Here is a 20,803-nt window from a genome sequence, read left to right on the forward strand (position 1 = left end):
TGGGGTCTCTGTTGTCATATGTTGCGCTTCATAATGCGCCACACATTCTCAATGGGAGACAGGAAAGTCTAGTACTCCCACTCTTTTACTACAAAGCCAAGCTGTTGTAACACATGCAGAATGTGGCTTGGCATTGTCTTGCTGAAATAAGCAGGGACGTCCCTGAAAAAGACATTGGTTGGATGGCAGCATATGTTGTTCGAAAAACTGTGTGTACCTTTCAGCATTGTGGTGTTTTGGCTTTTGAACTTTGCGCTGATAACATTCCTTTTCCTCTTAGTCCCAGAGGACACAACCTCCATGATATTCAAAAATAATTTAAAATGTGGACTCGCCAGAACACAGTACACTTTTCCATTTTACATCAGTCCATCTCAAAGGAGCTTGGGCCAAGAGAAGCCAGCGGCATTTCTGGGTGTTGTTAATATATGGCTTTTGCTTTGCATGATGTAGTGACAAACTGTGATTACTGACAATGGTTTTCTGAAGAGTTCCTGAGACCACGTGGCAATATTCTTTACACAGTGATGCCGTTTTTTTTAATGCAGTGCCACCTGAGGCAGCGAAGGTCACAGGCATTCAATGTTGGTGTTCGGCGTTGTCCCTTACGTGCAGAGATTTCTCCAGATTCTCTGAATCTTTTGATGATATTATGGACCATAGATAATGAAATCCCCAAATTCCTTGCAATTATACATTGAGAAACGTTTTTATTCAACTGTTGGACTATTTTCTCAGGTAGTTGTTCACAAAGTGGTGAACATCGCCCCATCCTTGCTTTTGAACAACTGAGCCTTGCTACTTTTCTACCCAATCATGACACTTATCTGTTTCCAATTAACCAGTTCCCCTGTGGAATGTTCCAAACAGGTGTTTTTTGAGCATTCCTCAACTTTCCCAGTGTTTTGTTGCCCTTGTCCCAGGTTTTTTGGAAGGCGTTGCAGGCATCAAATTCAAAATGAGAGAATATTTGCCAAAAAACAATAACTTTCATTAGTTTGAACACATGAAATATCTTGTCTTGATAGTGTATTCAATTGAATATAGGTTGAAAAGGATTTGCAAATCATTGTACTGTATTTTGAATTGGGGTTTGTATATGCTGCTCTGAAAGTGCCCCAAAATATCTTTTGCAGTTGGACACAAGTCAGACTGCAAATATGTTGGTTGAGCTACCCCTCACAAAGTCGATTTTTTCTTGAAAAGTGCACTTTGAAAATTAATTTTTAACCATGTCCGACATCGTCCTCCCCAGTAAATCAATGTTCGGTGAGCATATTCAGATCAATCAATCAGGGCCCGGTTTTTCAAAACTCGGTTATTTTTTAACTACTAGTAAAGTAGCCTTAACTGACCGTTAACTTTAACAGCACCATTATCTTGTTGTCCAAAACTCGGTTAACATTAACGGGCTGTTAACTTGACGTTAAAGTTAACACACCTCAGAACCGCCGCTTACATTTTAACAGTGTGGTTAACTCTCGAGATGCCGTTTGCAGCTAATGACTCGCTTCAAACTTGGTGTGTATCATCTCAAGACATGGGACATTAAAGTTTTTTTTGAACGATCTTACATAATGAAGTCAAAATCAAATATTGGAACTAGATAAACATTGCGTCTGTATGAAGCACCCGTAAAATGTCTATATTTGACCACGGTAACTTGAATAACAGTCTAAAATTTTATTCAATTAGATATAATAATATAGGTTAAAATAGATATAACAAGCCAAAAGAATTAGCTCATGGATTTATTAAGAATAGTTGATTATGTCCCACAATGAAGTCAGTTTTTCAGTAAGGGATATTGACAGAATCATATTACATCCATGTGAAGCACCTGCAAAATATCTGCTGTAAAGTTTTGACTCATTTTCTCTGTTCACTGGATCATTGAATACCATTTAAAGATAGTTCAAAGTGACATTGCAATGATGATGCATTTTATTTAAATATATGTAAAAGTCATTAGTGTTTATATTGATTATTATATTTCAAAATATTATAAATAAATAAGAAAAACAATAGAAAGTACAATGAAACCTAAACTGGCATTCAGTATAATAATAATAAAAAAGATGAGTTAATTTTTTTTTCAAACCAGCCTTATCAAAATTAAACATGGGGTGTGATAATTATTGCTTGATATGAAGCATAAAATCAATGAATCATCGATAAAATCTCTAGTAATTGTAGGTGATTCCCCTTCTCTGTATCCAATCTTAAGTACAAAACAGAGAGCTGTATCAAAAATCGCAAGTGCTTGGGGGTAGTCAACAATAGGTTGTTTTTGTTGCCCAGTATACAGTAGATGGTGGCTCCATACTAATCGCTCACACGCCTTGTTTCAAAAAATCTTGTTAGGGCCACTTTTCCCGTTGAATGAGGTGACCTTTTCGTGTGACATCCCTTACGTCTGACTTCCTGAGATCTCTCCCTCCAGAGGTCGCCTCATTCAATGGGAAGAGTGGCACATGTTTATTCACTTTGTGCAGGCTTAGCGATTGTTGCATTTATTATTATTATATCTGTTACTTAGACATTTGTATTGCTGGACTACATTGGGAAGTGATGAATCGGCACAGATTAAGAGGCGGGTGAATGTACCTTAGCAAGTAATAATACTGTATTGTATTTTTTGGGTGCATTTTTGTTCATATACTAATTATAACATTCCTACTACAACACACAAAACTGTTAATTATAATGGCATCATATTAGTTTAAGTGTGGCATATGTTAAGCACTTTGTGGGTCAAAGTTTTGTGTTTGAAGTGTGACACATCTTTGCCATGAAATGTAATTTCCAAATATCTGAAGGAGTTTATTGGATGTCCTTTATTTCTCTTAAAACATAACATGAGTTAACACAGACAGAAGACCACAGTGACTATCACGGATCATAAACTAAGACAGGAATGAATAGGTACCTATAAAAACAACAACAAAGCAATGAATTTCACCACAGGGGCCTTTTTGAGTGAATGACAGTGACACAAAGCAAAACAATGATGTTCATCATATTGCCAAGATCATTGACAGGTATGTTTGTATTTATAAAAATAAATGATTGAAAGTTTCATGCTTTTTAATTGACGATACTCTTTTAAATGTGGCTTTCTATTTTGCCAGTATGGTACATTATTATTTGAAATTGGTACAAAATCTAAAAGCTAAATCTTATCCAGTGTTTGTCAAGCATTTCTTATCACTGTCTTAATATTTACATTTAGAATGTGGAGCAGTTCATCTCTATACAGAATCAAATTTTTACATATCGCCACAGTCTTCGTTGTTTTCCACTGTAGAATGCAAAAACCTCCAATAAAAAACAGTTCCCAAGGGGAAGTGAACTGACGAAGAGCAATGAAACAGGACAGTATATGTTTATGAAAAAATCCGCAACAACAGTAATGGACACGCTGTGAAAAAAGCGCATGTCCAACATGATTTTGTCAAATTCTTAGTATATGCATTGTGAGCAATGGGTACATAGAAAAAAAATATTTGGATATTTGGAGGCTGTTGAGTTTATAAAATAAATGTCTACGGTTACTGTAGTAATTTTCTGAACACTGTCATGAAAATAAAGGGAACACATAACACAAGTACAGATTGTAATTCTTTTAATTTTAATTTAATTAATTAATCTTTTAATTATTTTGTGTTTTTTATTTTTATATTTGCGTATTTTTGTACCGATTAGAATTCGGAAGCGTGGCTGTCACAGTTCTGTTACACAGAACTTTGAACATTGTCCAGTAAGTCAGCACAGCTTGTAAGAGTTTCTTTGATTCATTTGTGATAACAAGAGGGTGAGACACAAAGAAGATTTCAGACACTGGGCGGATGTGTTAGTTTTATTAAAATACATACAAAACTACTTTGTGTGTTTCTTATATACTTCCTAGATTGCACAATGTAAAACAGCACACAGAAAGCAAGTTTATACGGCGCCTGACAACGTAACGTGACAAGGGATTCTATGAAAGCTCTAGATTTGAGAATAATGGAAAACTTGTGCAGATTCAAATGAATATTTAAGCAGAAGATGGGATAAAAAACATTGAATTACACAATAGTTCATCTTGAGTTCTTCTTGAGTTCTAAATTCAGAAGCTGTGCAAAGTTATAGTATTCATCTTATTCCATTGCTTGTGGATGGGATTGTTTCAAACTATATCATATTTTACAGTATACAGTGATTTTGCACAATCGCTAAAAATGTTGTATGCTTTAATTAAGCCTGAATAGCCATTTACATTGAACCGGCTTATTTTAGAAGTGAGTAGTAAGATGCAGGTGGCATATGAAGCAGAATGGTGTTAAATACACTTGTATTAAGTATCGTGAGGGTACCCCTTCTCAATAGGATGTTATTGTCCAGAGGAGATGTGTTTCCTGGATCTCTGCTACATATACCCATTGCAGGGGTGTGCATACCAACAAGGCCGGCATGACTAAGTGTTATATGTTGCGTTTGGCTCTGAGTGTTTTCCATTGTCCAGCAGTGTCACTTATGTCCTAACTACAGCATGTCCAACATAGCCAACAGCAATGTCAAATTTTCATTACAACATTTAGCTCCATACCGACATAGTACCATTTAACCAAACACTGCTTTAAACTATGCACTCTACAGCAGTCGCTACTTGACAAAATCTCAAATACTTTTGTCCAGAGCATATATATTTTTAAATTATATTTAGTTCTGTAAAATTATTACTTTTTAAATATATCCATCATCTTTTTTTCCACAAAATGTTATATTACGTACTTTCTAAGTAGACACAACTCAAATTTACACTACATATAAAATATTATACTATATTGACTCATTTGTTTTGATAATATACTGATGGGGTGATTAGCCCTGTTTCACTATTCTATTCATTTGTGCATTAGTTTGGTGTATCTTTACATTTCAGAGCAATATCCACAAGGCTACCTTGGGGCCTGTAAACATGGGATGGAACAGCTGCATCCACAGTATGCATTGCACATTCAGTTAAAATGTAAACAATGAATATATAATGATCTTGTATTAGATTTGATCATAATCCCGCCAGAGTTATCTTTACTTGGCAGGAAGAACTTTGATGGGTCGAGTGAGTGAGCTCATCTTATTGGTGTCGGAGGACACTTGAGGGTAAATTGTTTTTGTTGGCAGGCTGCTTGAATGTCCCATCGATTCTTCTGCTGCGCGAAGGAGCAAAGTATAGTTAATAGCTACTTCCTCAACTTTTCTCAACAGCTGCTGTCTTTGAGTCTCTGTGCGAACCCCTCTGACCAGTTTGATGAAGGTCTGGGTTAAATCGCACAGCACTTGAAAGCTGGATGTGACAACAGCAAGCATACAAGTTGGGCTTTTTTCCACGCTTGCCACTCGCCGACATGATGCTCGGAATTCTTTGAAGCGTACTGCCAGTTCCTGCTTGTACTCTGTAATCCGTGAGGGCTGAAGATGAACCTCACCCTCGGCTTTCGGGCTGTTAGCACACTGTCGCAGGATGGCCAGTAATTCATTAGCATCCAACTGGGCGTTTAGGAAGCCATCAGGTAAGCTGAAGGATTTCCCCTGTAGAGCCTCAACCCGCGCCAGGCTTCCTTCCAGTGTACCGCAAGCTCTTAAATCAATCTCTTGTGCCTGTGACTCTTTCTCTGTGTCTTCCTCTCCATTGAAGTCTTCTGCATTAAGAACCTGCAGCGTTTTGCTGACAACAGGAAATGTACTCGAGTCCAGCTCCATGCCTGGAAGAACCTGAAGGGGTACTGAATATGAGAGCTCGTCCTTCTCACTGCTCTCCTCTGTTGCCTCACATTTCCGGTAGCAGAAACAGAATGAACAGCATTTATCCTTGTCATCACTGTCTTCACTGGGCAAGGTCAGCAGCACCTCCCCGCTCTCTTCTTTACTTTCACATAGTAACTCATTACTCTGAATATAAAACACACCTTTTTTCCCCTTTCCGTCTGCCTGAAGAGACTGTGTGTGAACTGGCTCCACCGGAGTCGGCAGTCTTAATCCTGTGGCTCTGACTCGCTCCATCTCTTTCTCAAGACTCTTGGTTTTGGGCTTTACCTCTGCATAAACGGGTGTGTTAGTACTGTTATCGAGCTCTCCAATGCTATATCGCCTCTGGAGCTTCTTGTTTTGTGGTGTTTCCACAAAGTTTGTTTGTGAAGTACAGGTGGGCAAGCAGGTACCATGCTCTCCCCTTGGCTCCCTCGACTCCAGGCTGATGGAACGTATCCGTGCGGTCTTGACCTCTAAGTTCTGAGATTGCCTTGTAGCACCTTCACTGTGAGGTGCTTTGGAGACTGTTGGAGGGGTATTTGCAGTAGTTCTCTCCCTGCCTCTATTTTGTGTTTCTGCCGCAGAGCCAACTGGTGTATCAGGCAGTCTCATACCCCTACACATCCTCTTACAGTCACAGCTGCGTCGCTGTTCCCTGGAGATACCTGGTGCTTTTAGGACAGGGCTGGTACGTAGCTGACAGGCACAAGGAGTCCCTGAGGGTACAGGTGAGGATCCTTGGGGCAAAAATTCTCCCTTCGAGGACTTGGGTTTCAGAAGCTCTTCTAAGAACTCCAACTCATACTGACGAACCTTTTGCAGTTGAGCCCTTCGCTCATCTGTTTCCCTTCTCATTCTCGCTGGGAACGTCGCTGAAAGTAAATTTCTAATGCTCAAAAAAGGGGCACTGCGCTGGGATTTCCCCTTTACACTGCCCAATTTCTTTGATTCTTTAGTTGGTAGAGTAGATAATCTCTCTAAAGAGGGGCTCTGCGTTTTGTCTTCTAAATTAGGTAATGACTTTGTGGCGCATATCTGTGATTCAGAGTGAGATTTGCCAAAGGCACCATCAAACTTGCTTTCAGCTCCTTCTTTTCTTTCTGATGTTAGAGGCAAATGAGGGGAGTACTTGGTTTGTACTGTAGGACTAGGTTTTGCCAAACTACATTCTATTCCCACTCTAACTGTATTTTCTTTGCAGTTAGCCATAAAGAGGCCTTTTTCTCGAAGACGCTCATCATCTGTAGGAGATGAGGTTTGAAACACCACTACTTTCTGAACCTGTGGATCTTTAATTCTTAACTGGGACCCAGGTTCCTGTTGCACTGGGCATGTGCAGAATAGATCATCGATTGGCAGAAATTCTGTCGAGCTTGAAGGCTTCATGGTCTCGCTAGAGGCAGTCTCGGCATCTTGGCACATATCATTGGTCTGGGGAATCTTGGCTGAGGCATTTCTGTCTACGGGTAAGAGAACAGATAAGGCTTTGTCTGTATGAAGAGGTGGTGTTGACTTCTCCTTTACACCATTGAGAAGATTTAGCCTCTGTGTCTCCCCTGAAGCACTGGATAACTTTGGATCTTTAGTGACTGGAACTGAAGGTGAAACATCAGACACTTTAAGTTCTTCAGGTGATTTAGATGGCGGATCAGGGATCTTTGCTTTAGTAGAAGCAAAGTTTGCTTTCATTTCTAGTTTCTGTTCAATGGGAACGGTATCGTGATTGCCTCTCTGCTCTGTCACAACACCGACAATTCCAGAGTCTGGACTGGGGCTGACTTTAAAGGGAACAGTCTTACTGAGGATTACTTGCTTGGGTGAACATCCAGCACGGATCTGACCCACAGAAAATGCCCCCGTCCCTATTGTCTTTGCTGTACAGCCAGGGATAGCCAAGGGGAAATCACGGCGGGAGAGGCGACTTTCCTTGCTAATATGGTGTGCTAGCAGGTAGGCTTGGTTTTGGTTTTGCTTCATTGCTGAGACCATCTCAGAAACATCTGTCAGTTCAGAGGAATTGGTCTCATGGCCCGAATCCAACGATGATTCTGGTGTAATGGCAGCCAGGACAATAAGCCCTGAGGAATAATACATAAAAGCACATTAGCAGGATAATCATCAAACATTGAAGAACATATATACTTATATTAAGTAACTATTTAAAATACTATTACTAAAACATAAATTTGACAAACAACTTTTCCGCAAAATCCCTCAAGGATTCAGTTTTTGCCCCTCTGAGTGATCATTTTATTATGGGAGTTTCTTGGCCCAGAGAGAGAATTGTACATTTGTCACGCAATGCACATGTTTGTGTGATAGATGTGCCAAGATAAGCCAGTATCATATTCTTAGTAGAAAGTAATAATCAGTTGGTTGAATTTTGCATGGAGTTGTGTTATCAGCTGTTGTGGCTTTTAAAGACTTTTGTCTCTTGTCTCACATTTGATCTAATTTTGATGAATTCTAGTAATTCACAAATTGGTCAAAGTACCAAGCTAAATTCGGTATTTCACATTTTATGGTGTGTTTTTGCTGCTTAAAGGAGATTTGTTTGCCACTACAGTGTAGCAAAAAAGAGGGGATTCTACACTGCAAATGTTTAGTATTATGATAATCAGATTACTATTACTGAGGTGTGGACCATAGCATGACTGAGGTTGTTGACCTGCAGTCTGTGTTGGCTGGTGGTGGTGATGAGGGTAGTCCTCAGAAGCTGCCAAAGCCTCTAGAGCTTGTAAGGTGGATACCAAAGCATCGTCAAGTTCCTGTGCATGATCTCGGACTGTTCTCGTGGCCACGTTATCAATAAGTGTCACAGGTACATCCTCTTTTATATGGTGTTGTTTCATAGTAGTGACATCTGTCCTGACACCGGCTGGAGCCTTCCTCCCTCTCTTTGAGTCATCTTCATCTGAGCTGTTGTCTCGGAAGCCAGGTGGTGGGGCGGCAATCGCTGGTTGTGGTAGTTGCAGCTTTCCGCCTCCACTGGGCGGCTCCTCCTCATCGTCCTCTTCATTCCCGGGGGGCGGCAGGGCCATGAGATCAACGCCACCCCCGTTTCTGGAAGCGCAACCACGCGAGCAAGATTTTCCTGTGTTTCGACCACTGCTTACTGCTGTTGACAAATCATCCATCCTGTGCCTGTCTTTGCAGGAGTCACAGAAGTACTGTGGTGTTTTCTGAGTTTGGGCCATTGTTTGGGCACGGATTCTGAATCCGGCATTCTCCACTGGTGGGCTCACTGACACCACAGCTACATCCTCTGTACTCTGCTGCGTAGGGTCTGACTTGGTGCGGGGCCGCTCAGGGGCCTCCTGGGAAATAAAGTTCTCATTGATGTCAAGCTCAGCTTCAGGGTGTGTTTGGAGCTCCTGAAACTGCTCTTGAAGGTGGAAATGGCACAGACCTAGATGCTGAGACTCTGCAGGTGCTATGGCCCTTGAAGACCCTGACTCCCTGTGCAAGCTTTCTCTCTCGTCCCCTCTCCGCCCTCCACTTGGAAAGCCAGTTGTCCCAGAACGTGGGTGTGAATGGTGGGAGCTTCTGTAATCTGGGGATAGAATTGTCAGAGCAGTGAAGAGTTTGAGGCATTTACAAATGAGTTTGATTTAAGAAGATCCAGATGGGAAAGCAGATGCGGACAGCTGGTGGTCTCATGGGGAATATTTGTTATTTCAGAGATGGATGTTGAAAGTTAGTTATTATTTTTTTTCAGCTTTAGATGTGGGTGGAATGTAATGGTATGACAATCCTTCTTCGATGCAGACTACAGGTAGACACAGCATATGGCAGTGGATTTGTTCATGCTCCAACAAATGTTTGTGATCAAAGTGAAAGGTTGCACACAAGAATTCTGTAATATCATGGTTGGCTTGCAGTAAAAGGAATGAGTATCTCATTCTGATGAGCCAAGATGATGACAGACAGAGTATGGTGCCATGGGATGTTAATTCAACTGTTGCCTGTTTTTTCAATCCATCAAAATCCAAGCCAACAAATGTCATATTCATTTACTGTATTGTGACTTGTGCTTTACAATACTATGAATGTTTTAGACAATTACATATGTTCTGCGGTCAAATTTTAGTTTGCAATGAACTGCTATAAATCCAGAAGCCTTCCAACATACCTGTCTTGGTCAAATGAGACTGACCAGAGATCCTGAAGTAGATGTTCCTTTTGGGGTCGACAAACAGTTTGTAGTAGCCCGAAATGAGGCATGCAAAATTACTGGCATCTGGCCATTCCATGAGTAGCACCAGTGGCTGCAGAGGGTTGCAGGCAAAGAAATGTCAACCATTGACAAGGAGTCTGTCATGGTATTTAATATATTCTTGAACCAAAACTTGTATGAATGTGTCATGATACCTTGCCCTCGTGTATTGACACCTCCACACGAGCCACCCCTTGGCTTTCTCGATAAAGCTGGATCTTCGATATCCTACTGAACTCAGTCAGAACTGTTGTGAGGTTGTTTTTCAGGTCAATCACATGACTGATGCCATGTCGAGGACCCACCAATAGTGTTGTGGCTGATTGTTTCTCATCCTGTAGATAAATCCAGGGTATTTACTATAGTAAGATATTTTAACTTACAAAATTCCAGTAGGTTGCAAATACTTCTGACTTAAATACTGCAGTTCTTCTGTTATTGTAGAAATAGACTCAAAATGTACTACCAGTCCAACCGTGTTGAACAGTATTCCTCCAAAAGGTGGGAGATCATTGAGGACACGTAAGTACTGCAGCTTTCCTTGGAGAGGAGGCACCTGCCAAGTGGTAAAAACACGATAGAACTTCATCTCCATCGACATGCCCTCATGGTGGCACTGTTGCGCCTCACATGTTGTAATAAATGCTTATGCAACAGTTCCATCCCAAACTACTGAGGCTTTTCAAAGCTGCAGGGCTGGCTTTTATGCAGACTTAGCAGGCAGGCCATAAACAACAATAGCTTTTTTTCTCTCCCTCTGTGGTGATTTGTTGTTACAGTGCTATATGCTTGGAAAATCGGCAAGATTTAGCAGTAAGAAAAATGGCCATAAAGTAACAGAACTGCCAAATATACAAATTACATTTAAAGGCTTATTGATTTTCCAAGCATAATTAATCAACTCTTTTTTTTCCCTTTTAAAAGCTACACAGTGCTCACATTTTTTGGTTCATTGCGTCTTAAAAATCATGCAATCGAGCAATATATACTATATATATAATATATATGATACTTTTCCAATCACTGAAAAATATTTCTGTAATTCTATAAAACCACACAGAGTTAAACATTTCCTTTTAAATTCCTCTAATGTATGACACAGGGGAGTCAAACTCATTTTGTTGTGTACCACATTATAGTTATGGTTTTCCTCAGAGGGCCATTATAACTGTGAAACCACAATTGTTTAATCACTTCATCATATGATTACATATACACTGTACACAACAAATGGATGGATAACTAGTTTTCAAATCAGAAGTCAAGGTTGGATAATAAGTTGTTTGACTATTGTTCTACAGTTAGTTACTATAAAAAGGGGTTTGGTAACAAAACAAAAAAATGCTTGAAATATCCCAACGTTATTATTTACTGTATGACAATTTGCAATTTTGGTAAATGTCAAGAATCATGGAAGTTGACGCAGACGATTTGCTTTCACAGGCCACATAAAATGATGAAACATTTGCACAATCAACATTGTCCCAGATTATCGCACTTGTCACTTTAAACTGCATACACTCCTTGAAGTCTCGGCACCCTTTGCACAATGGTCATTGCACCGGACTATTGCAATATTAGTCATTCGAACTGCTCTAAGTGCTAGAGGACTCTGCATCTTTTTGCACAATTGTCAAAAAAAAAAAAAGTACCGGCATTACCAGATAATTAGCAACCCTTTATTGCTCAATGTCTGTTTTTTTTGTCAATGTCTTTATGTCTCAAAAGTGTTCTCTGTCAATTGACTGTCTGTTGTCGTACTAGAGTGGCTCCAACTACCGGAGACAAATTCCTTGTGAGTTTTTTGGACATACGTGGCAAATAAAGATGATTCTGATTCTGATTCTGATCAGGCCCCCGGCCCTTGACTTTGCCACATGCGCGCAAGGATGACACTTTGACGTGTCCGTATGTCATTGTGCAGCCAAAGCATGATGTTCTTAACAAATACCACAGTTGTCATGTCATTATTAAGGCCTCACTTACGGCATATACAGTATGTAGGAGAAAGTTTATGATTGTTTATACAACATGGGTGTTGAGTGAGAACATAAATAAAGCCTTTAGTTGGCTTGGGTGTAACAGGCTTAGTGTTATCAGTCGTAGCACCTTGTTGCCTGATGGTGGCGGATGCTGGTAGGTCTTCAACAACTGTGACAGAATCTTGCAAACATTCTTCTCCTTGACCGTTGGGAGCAGAGTGAGAGGAAGAAAAGGCTCGAGACCCCATTCCTTTCTGTGACAGAGAAAAAGTGTTAGTGGAATACAAGATAAATAACAAAAAAAAATATATATATATTTATATATATAATATATATATATATATAAAATATATATATATATACATAATTTTGGAATTGTATTGTTTAATTTGAAACACTGATTGAAAAACTGAATCTGAATTTGAAATTGAATTTATTAGTTTAAGATTAGTTAAGATTTTTTTTTTTACCCACAATGAAAATTCAAATTATATATTTTCACATTCAGTTTGATCATTTCAGATTTAGTTCAACAAATTACATTTCAAATTAGCAGTGACGGACATCCGGGGACTGTAAGGAATAGCAATCGATCATCATTTTAACATGCTGTAGTCATGCTACATTCAATGTGAGTTTGCTTAGTAAATGAGTAAATTATTGTTTTTCATTCCTTTAATAAGGATGTTCCTACTTTAGATAGCTAGCTAGCTAGCTAGATTGATCGATAGATAGAATCAATACTTTGATTTTTTTTTTTTTTTCCTCTTCGGCCAATCAGCACCTTTTTTTTCATCACGTGATATAGGGACTCCGGAAAGTCGACTCAGCTACAGTATGTTAACCTTTTTCCACCTTTCCTTAACCTTTGTTGAATACATCATATGCTCATAAAGCGATAAAGATGTGCTGCCTTTTGAACATAGGAAAGAACATATCACACCGACGTGACTAAGTCGTCTTTCCGGTTTTTTTCCCCCAGCATAACGTCACCCAGGTATTGAACTCCATGCCTTAGGTTATACTGGCACCTAGGGATAGAAACAGCACATAGCACTGACAGCAGACATTCATTCATTCATTCATTTTCTGAGCCGCTTCTCCTCACTAGGATCGCGGGCGTGCTGGAGCCAATCCCAGCTGTCATCGGGCAGGAGGCGGGGGGGGGGGGGGGGGGGGGCTTCGTATATTTAGTTTTTGATTCCATGAGCCTTGTTTGCATTTGTTTTTTTTTTTGTTTTGAAATTAAATACATTTTTGAGAATCCCACACTCCTGCCTTGCCTCGCTGCTCCCCTGCACTTTGATCGTCTATGTTTCGCTTTGCCTCTGACACCACGAAAACCAGACAAATGTTTTGGCTCATACTACGATGGTGGTTCTAGCTCTGAGGTTTTGTGCGACTTTTGTACAAATTCCAAACTGTACAACTTAACGGGTGTGCAACATAAGAGGTTTTATTGTATCAGTCAGCAGTTTCTCATGCCTGAATAGTTAGTGGGATTAAAAAAAAAAGCTAATTCACATTTTGCTTATTTAATCAGTTTTAAAAAAAAATTCGTGGACTTACTCTACGTGCTTGAGGGAGATCTTCTGATTGGGCCTTGCTGAGGACACAGTGATGTAGATATGGAGAGCAGCCAATCGTAATGTGATGTCAGATTTCCAGTCCATGCCAAAGCGCTCCTTGATTACATCATTGCGATTCTGTGAGGACATGATATGTGATTCTTTGAACACTACTAATTGCAACCAGTGCTATTAAACACTGGGACCTTCGTCTAAGTCATGCCATTAGTTTAAATGCTACTGCTAATTGCAAAGACTTCCAAACTGCTAATCATGTTAGATATGTTGTGGTAAATGTGATTGTGATTGAATGAGGTTTCCTAGGTCTGACTCGTCAGTATAATTTTTAACATGCATTTGGAATTAAAATCAGCCAAGATGACAAATCATTTAATGGAACAAGAAAATGTCAAAGATGACTGTGTAATGTCTGTGAATTGATGAGCATCAAGCACAATTTGTTCTGAACTAGAGCAATATTCCTACAAAATTTGAGGAAGATCATCTGAAAAAGAGTCATCTTGTTTCAGAAATCATTCAAAATGAATAGCCCTTGCGTCAATCCCTCAAAATATGCGGAAAAAGATGCAGCTGACTGAAGATGAACCCTTTAAAACCATCCCTTCCTGGGTAACATAGCTGTCCAGGATATCATTTAACAGCCTGTGGTATAGCCTGCTCTTGGTAGGGACAGATTTCAAACAGTAGCATGATATTGAATGGCTGCCTGTTTGATCCCTCTTTAATCCAATTCTTTACCTGAATGTAGAGGTATTCAAATGCAGCAGGGTCCCGTCTCAGCAGGTCTGCTGGATCCTTGGGGAAGAAGCAGATGCGAAACAGACACTTCATTCCTTGGAAATATGTTCTATGCACCACCTGTGGAAAGAGAGAACACATCTCTCACAATATTATTTTCATAATTGAACAGTGTTGAAAACATTTAAAATGCATCTTATGTAGTCTTTGTAGTCCTATAGTGGAACCTCTAAAGTTTAACACTCCAAAAGTATTAAAATTTGAAGTTCAAACCAAATATTTTGAGTCAAATATCCCTAAATAAGCAGCACAAACCATCATCGTGTGTGATGCCATATAAGATGTTCACAAATCTTGTGAGACTTCTGCTCAGTGAGCATTTAAAGCAGAGGTGACAAACTTGTTTTCATCCTTCTTATGGTTTCCCTCAGGGGGCTCGTTTTAATGGCGAACCAACACCAATGTATAATTGCTAGGGTTATAACGGTGTGCCCCAAATAACTGTTCAGTACGAACTTTGATTTTTACTTCACGGTTAGGTTCACATTTGGTACAGTCAGGAAACAAAATGCAGCAAAAGCTGAAATCTTTCCTTTTTAGGAAAGTGTGACAGACAAGTGCAACAGTAACATTTTGAACAGCTTGAATTATTATGCTATAAAAACACTAATCAGAAGAGCCAGTAAAAAGCCGTAGAAAGTTGCGTTTGTACCACTCTAATTTTTGTAATCAACAAGCCAGAAGTTGAGCTGTTATGTGATTGTTTACAGACTAAATGTGTAGCTAGAGTGCACATGCTATGGACTGCTTTTCTTCATCTGAAACTGGGGCCTTGGTCAAGGTGGATGGAATCATAAATAATTAAAAATGTAGTGTTCGCACAAAACCTTCAGGCTTCTACTAAACCCCCCTTCAAAATGTCATGAAAAGCCCATTAGATAGCCCAACATTATTTGGAGTGCTTTAAATGGTGGCAGTTGTGTGCTGACTTTCATTAAACAGGAGTTTGACTGTGATCGGTTCATTCTGAACGCAGCATCATACCCAGCTACTGACAAACGCAATCCTGGGAGTGCCGAGTTAGTAGATTATCTTCCACATCTGTTTGCATTAACAATCAAGTTTGCTCCTGTTTTTGCATCCACAAACCTTTACTAAATCAGACCTGATGGGTCTTATCAGCCATTGTCAAAGGGTGAGTCGTTTTACTTTGTTTTCGATGTATTTTACAGTATTTAACGGCTCTTGCCCAACATCTGGCGCTGTTGAATATTACCATAATTTCCCGTGTATAATGCGCACCCATGTATAATACGCACCCCCAAAGTTGACCTCAAAATTCTGGAAAACCCTTCTATGTATAATGCATTTTTACAATGTATGATTTTGTTTCTACCCATATGATCAAAACATGAAGTATTATCTGTATTTTGTTAGTTTTTTTTGAAAGAATTATTCTGAAGTTAAGCACTTTATTGAAAACGTAATACTTTTTTATAATTTATTTGTTCTCATTTTGAAATTCACAGCCCTGCTTTTATTTAGTAAATTAGAAAACACACAGTTGTGCTTATATATTTGATTACCCAGGCAGAATTTGTAAGATGGGTACAATTCTTTAAAGAAAACATGAAGGACCAGACGAAACACAGTTTATTTTATTTTAATGGGATTCAAATTAAACGGTAAAGCATTTAAGAAAAGCATTATCATTAAACAAAACATAACAAAGAAATGAATGATGGTTGTTGTTCAGTCAGTCAGTCATATTTAAAAAAAAAAAACCATACGATTGGAATGAAAGTGTAGGCTACACCTTTTTTATAACCACTAGGTGGCGGTGGAATATTAGAATGAAAGTGTACACCATTCTCATAACCTCTAGGTGGCAGTGGCATTTTGGAATGAAAGTGTACAACTTCTTCATAACCACTAGATGGCGGCATACATTTATAAAATGTGAAAGTTTTTTCCGTTTGCCCCTATACCTATGTATAATGCGTACAATTGACTTTGGACAATTTCTTTTGGGGAAAAAAATGTGCATTATATTCATTATATTTATGTTCATGACAATAAAGATGATTCTTCTTCTGATTATACACGAGAAATTACAGTACTTTAAACATTGCCTGCACAGTTAAGAAGTTTTATAAGAATTTCCTTTGCATGACCTTCGAAAGGAAAATTTGTTTCGGAACAACTTGGAAGTCAACGAGCATCACGGAAAAGTTTGTTTTACTTTAAAGGTTCCACTGTATTTTTACACATGTTGTATTTACGTGCGTCAGGGGTTGGTTTTCCTGCAGGAGAAGTAACTTTTGACTCTGTTCAAGACCGCCTGCCTCTAGCACCAAGGCAAAGTGCTCAATGTAGCGCAGTGAGAGGCGGTCCTGCAGGGAGGAGATCACATCCTGGATGGAGAGTGGTGGGAACCGATTAAACAGAAAAAAATATTCACCGTAGGAATACCGCAACAAATACTTTGATATATAGAGGCAATTTTCACCCTGGATTAACTGTATTTTTATTCAGACCACTTTGTCATAGTCATATCATAGTGATGGGTGCTTCCTTAACCTATACTTCAATGTCATATTTGTCATTTTGAGCAATGGAGACCTTGCTTTTATATTCTCCATGCTGCACAGTTAGTGCATGGTAAATATTTGAGGGTTGCAGTCAAACGTTTGCTCTTGGCCAGATGAGTTTCATTGGACAATGTTTAGTTTTATTAGACATGTGAGATATCTTGTAGCACTGACATGTTAATGGAGTTTGGCTCTTGCTTTTAGTTTGAGACGCTCTAATTGTGAGGAATTGTTATTTCTTAAAAGCAAGAGCAAGCAGTTGTACTGTAGAGGCTTGTAGGGTTTGCCGTGAATAGCGTAAAAGTTGTCCAATCAACTGGGCCACAAAAGTGTATGAACTGTAGCCAAGAATGCTACAGAAAAGCTTCGCTTGACAGACATGCTAATGTCTGTGCAACTGTGCATTCTGATGCGCCATTGATTTAATCCGCAGTATACTTGATTGATCCTCGCCTTCCTATTGTGATGAAATTCCATTTACTGTAATTATGCTGACAAGGGACAGTTTCCATCTCTCCTTTAATGTAAAAGCAGTTTCTCTTTTCTCCCTTTCTATAGGAGCTTATTCATGAAATCTAATAGAGTCGATTTAATGACTCAGTTAAGAGATGTCAGATTCTCTTGGCAAATTAAAAAGACTCTGACTGAATTCATTTATTGCTTTAGGTTCTTAATCACATTTGTGAAAATTTCAGTTATGGGAAACAAAGAAGACTCCAAACCAGAGAGTTTCCAAAGAGCCTGTCAGGTGGTCAGCACATGTGATGAATGAGTCTAAATATACAAAATACTGTTAATTGAGTCTGTCCTGTTGTATAACTATTCAGTCACATTGCTGAAGTTTGTTACACTGTAGTAACACCTGAAGACTCCGACATACTTACAAGGGGATGGGTGCCTGATAGATGCCATTGCATCCTATGGACAAGTGCTTTAAGGAATTATTAAAATGTATGAACCTGTGGAGATCCAATCTCGTAAAGGATATTTGTGGCTTTTCTAACAATGAAACCCTGTGGATTAGATTTGCAGTCTAAATTATGTTCCATAGCTGTAGTGGTGCTTGAGGACTCTGCATCATTTGGACAACTGTCATTGTATCAGCATTACCACGTTACTGGAAACCCTTCATTGCAAAGTGACTCTCCGTAGTGTGTTCTTATGTCCAAAAAGTATGTTTTGTCACAATGGCTTTCTGTTGTCTTACTAGAGTGGCTCCAACTAAAGGAGACAAATTCCTTGTATGTTTCTGACACACTTGGAAAATAAAGATTATTCTGATTTTGATTATGGTACTTACCCTCACAGTTGTACGGCTATCAAAGGTAAAGGACTTAATCTGTCCATTCTCTAAAAACACCTTCAGCACATTGGGTATGAGTAGCAAGGAGTCGTCCTTCAGCATTGTCTGAAAGCGATGGGAGGGGAAAATGTTTGTTGTTGATGTGCTCACTTGCAATCTCTGTCAGTAAGGAATTCAGCATCTGTTACGGTCAGGATGTCTACCATGCAAAGAAAATTTTATGATAAGGTAGAAGACATTCACTGCATATTTGTATGAGTGCCGCACAGAGGGGGAGTCAATTTTTCAGTTTTTACTCAAAGCACTACTCAAAATTGTGAATATCGATTATGAAACACAGTGCAGTTCAGTACATTGTTCAGTACATTGTTCCTGTGCAGTTCAGTACATTGTTCCTGAAGATGATTGGCATCCTCTCTGGGTCTCTTTTTTTATTTTAATTTTTTTATCTCCCGCGAGGTTTTCTAGGTATGACTCAGTTGTGATTATTATGGGCAAATAACAGACATGCAAACACCAAAGGCCTGAAAAAGGAAATGGAAAAAAAAAAACATTGTAGGGGAGGTCTGGGGTTGTTCCCCGGTCCCCTGTAGAGATTTTTTCTTTTTATTTTAACATAAATTCAGCAATCTGGAAGACTCTGAAGACTACAATAAGGCCAAAAAATAAAAATAAAATAATTATTCATGCAGAAAACCTTATTTACTCAGCTCAAGTACAAGTTTAATTGAATTTAATATTCAAGTAAAATTTTCCTAATTTGTTTGCTTTTTTGTTTTGGCCTCCAACTTGAGCCAGGCCCATCTCCACCCGCACCTGATGTCTGCTTCAAGCTGTGCCACATGAATGGCATCCTCCTCTAAGCACTCATTCTGGAAAAGCATTGACTAAAATCATTGTCTGTTTCACTACATTTTTCACTATGACCAACTTCAAATGCTAATCCAAAATGCATCCTCTAGGAAAATATTAAGTATAATATTGAGTCCGAGTGGACCATGTTCTGCGCCTCTATTGCCGAGGCGGCCGACCAGAGCTGTGGGCGTAAGGTTGTCGGTGCCTGTCATGGCGGCAATCCCCGAACGACTTCCGGACGGCTTCGAGGAAATCCTGGTCCACCATCCGGCGTCTCGGGAGGGGGAAGCAGTGCACCATCAACACTGTGTATAGTTGGGATGGGGTGCTGCTGACCTCGACTCGGGACGTTGTGAGTCGGTGGGGAGAATACTTCGAAGACCTCCTCAATTCCACCGACACGCCTTCCCATGAGGAAGCAGAGTCTGGGTTCTCTGAGCCGGGCTCTCCTATCTCTGGGGTTGATGTCACCGAGGTGGTTAAAAAGCTCCTCGGTGGCAAGGCCCCGGGGGTGGATGAGATTCGCCCGGAGTTCCTCAAGACTCTGGATGTTGTAGGGCTGTCCTGGTTGACACGCCTCTGCAACATCGCATGGACATCGGGGACAGTGCCTCTCGATTGGCAGACTGGGGTGGTAGTCCCTCTTTTTAAGGAGGGGCACCGGAGGGTGTGTTCCAACTACAGGGGGATCACACACCTCAGCCTCCCTGGTAAGGTCTATTCAGGGTAAACAGCCTTTGACGTCAGCGACGACGACCACCCTACAGGAAAAACTCATCGGATCTATACGATTCACGTAAATGACCTATTTTGAGTTAAAAACGGCGAATTTTGACGAAAGGCGACTGATTTGCATGTATGAGATAAAGTTTCTTAATGTGCGACAGACCTTGGGGTTTTTTAATGAGAGGAAACACTTATCCGGCGAAAAAAATCTCCTTAAATGTACATCAAAACAAGCCTTTTTTACATCTCATATTTTGGTTTGTTAGAACAAAATTCAAACTTAATGCATGACAGTTTTTAGATTTAATGCAACAATGCATTTGACAGGGAAATCTGTGTCCACAAAACATGCCCAACAGTCTGTTTTTTGGTAAATGTAATCATTCAGTTGGCTTTTGCCAGCTCTTGTTCTGGGTATCTTCTGTACAATTTTCTCAATTATTCAGCTCAGAGAATTGGGTGAAGAGTCCGTTTACAAATCTTTTCATAAGATTTCATGCTGGGGTTATTGAAAAGGATTAGCCAAACATGAATGGCATTTGGGCCAGGGAGTTCAATTTTAGTGCACATTTGGGATCTTTTTTCCCCCTTCTTTTTATACATTTCACTAGTTTCTCTGTGAATAATGAAGTATCATTCCAGTTCGTAATAAAATGGAGTTTGGCCTCATCTCTCCTTACTTGACAACACTGAGCTTTTAACCTGTCAATAGCAGCTTGTGTTTACATCAGTGGAGGCAGAGATTAATCTGCAAATGTCTTGTCTTAAATTGTTGCAATTATCATCGAAAGCTCCTTTCAAGGTTGTGTAGCTTCGAATCAAACCGGGTCGATTCCTAAGAGCAGCAGAAAATTAGTTTAAGTCAGACAAGAGATCCAGCAAATTTATTTTTTATCGACAATAATGATCTCAAGGTGTAATTAGGGAAACTGTGACATTTGCATGATGCTATCAGGCCGAACAAGCTTCTAAAAATCAGCTATAATTAAAGTTCAAGTCGCCTGTCC

The 20,803-nt window shown here is 39.6% G+C and overlaps 1 protein-coding gene across 3 annotated transcripts in view; it reads right to left on the minus strand.

The window, feature by feature from the left end:
* Window positions 1-2,904: 2,904 nt before the first annotated feature.
* frmpd3 (FERM and PDZ domain containing 3) overlaps window positions 2,905-20,803 on the minus strand; it is a 93,079-nt gene continuing 75,180 nt past the window's right edge. For 2 of the 3 annotated variants that reach the window (XM_061686160.1, XM_061686161.1), the window contains 8 exons: window positions 16,604-16,735; window positions 14,322-14,441; window positions 13,564-13,700; window positions 12,122-12,248; window positions 10,479-10,568; window positions 10,168-10,347; window positions 9,929-10,064; window positions 2,905-7,874 (listed from right to left, as the gene is read on the minus strand). In XM_061686160.1, coding sequence (XP_061542144.1) covers window positions 5,077-7,874; window positions 9,929-10,064; window positions 10,168-10,347; window positions 10,479-10,568; window positions 12,122-12,248; window positions 13,564-13,700; window positions 14,322-14,441; window positions 16,604-16,735 — 3,720 coding nt within the window. In that variant the 3' untranslated portion in view covers window positions 2,905-5,076. Of the gene's footprint in view, window positions 7,875-9,928; window positions 10,065-10,167; window positions 10,348-10,478; window positions 10,569-12,121; window positions 12,249-13,563; window positions 13,701-14,321; window positions 14,442-16,603; window positions 16,736-18,212; window positions 18,321-20,803 lie in introns of all 3 variants that reach the window. The other variant, XM_061686162.1, reaches the window with a different exon arrangement.

Source organism: Phycodurus eques, chromosome 9 (genome assembly GCF_024500275.1).
Source record: "Phycodurus eques isolate BA_2022a chromosome 9, UOR_Pequ_1.1, whole genome shotgun sequence".
Classification (NCBI taxonomy): Eukaryota; Metazoa; Chordata; class Actinopteri; order Syngnathiformes; family Syngnathidae; genus Phycodurus; species Phycodurus eques.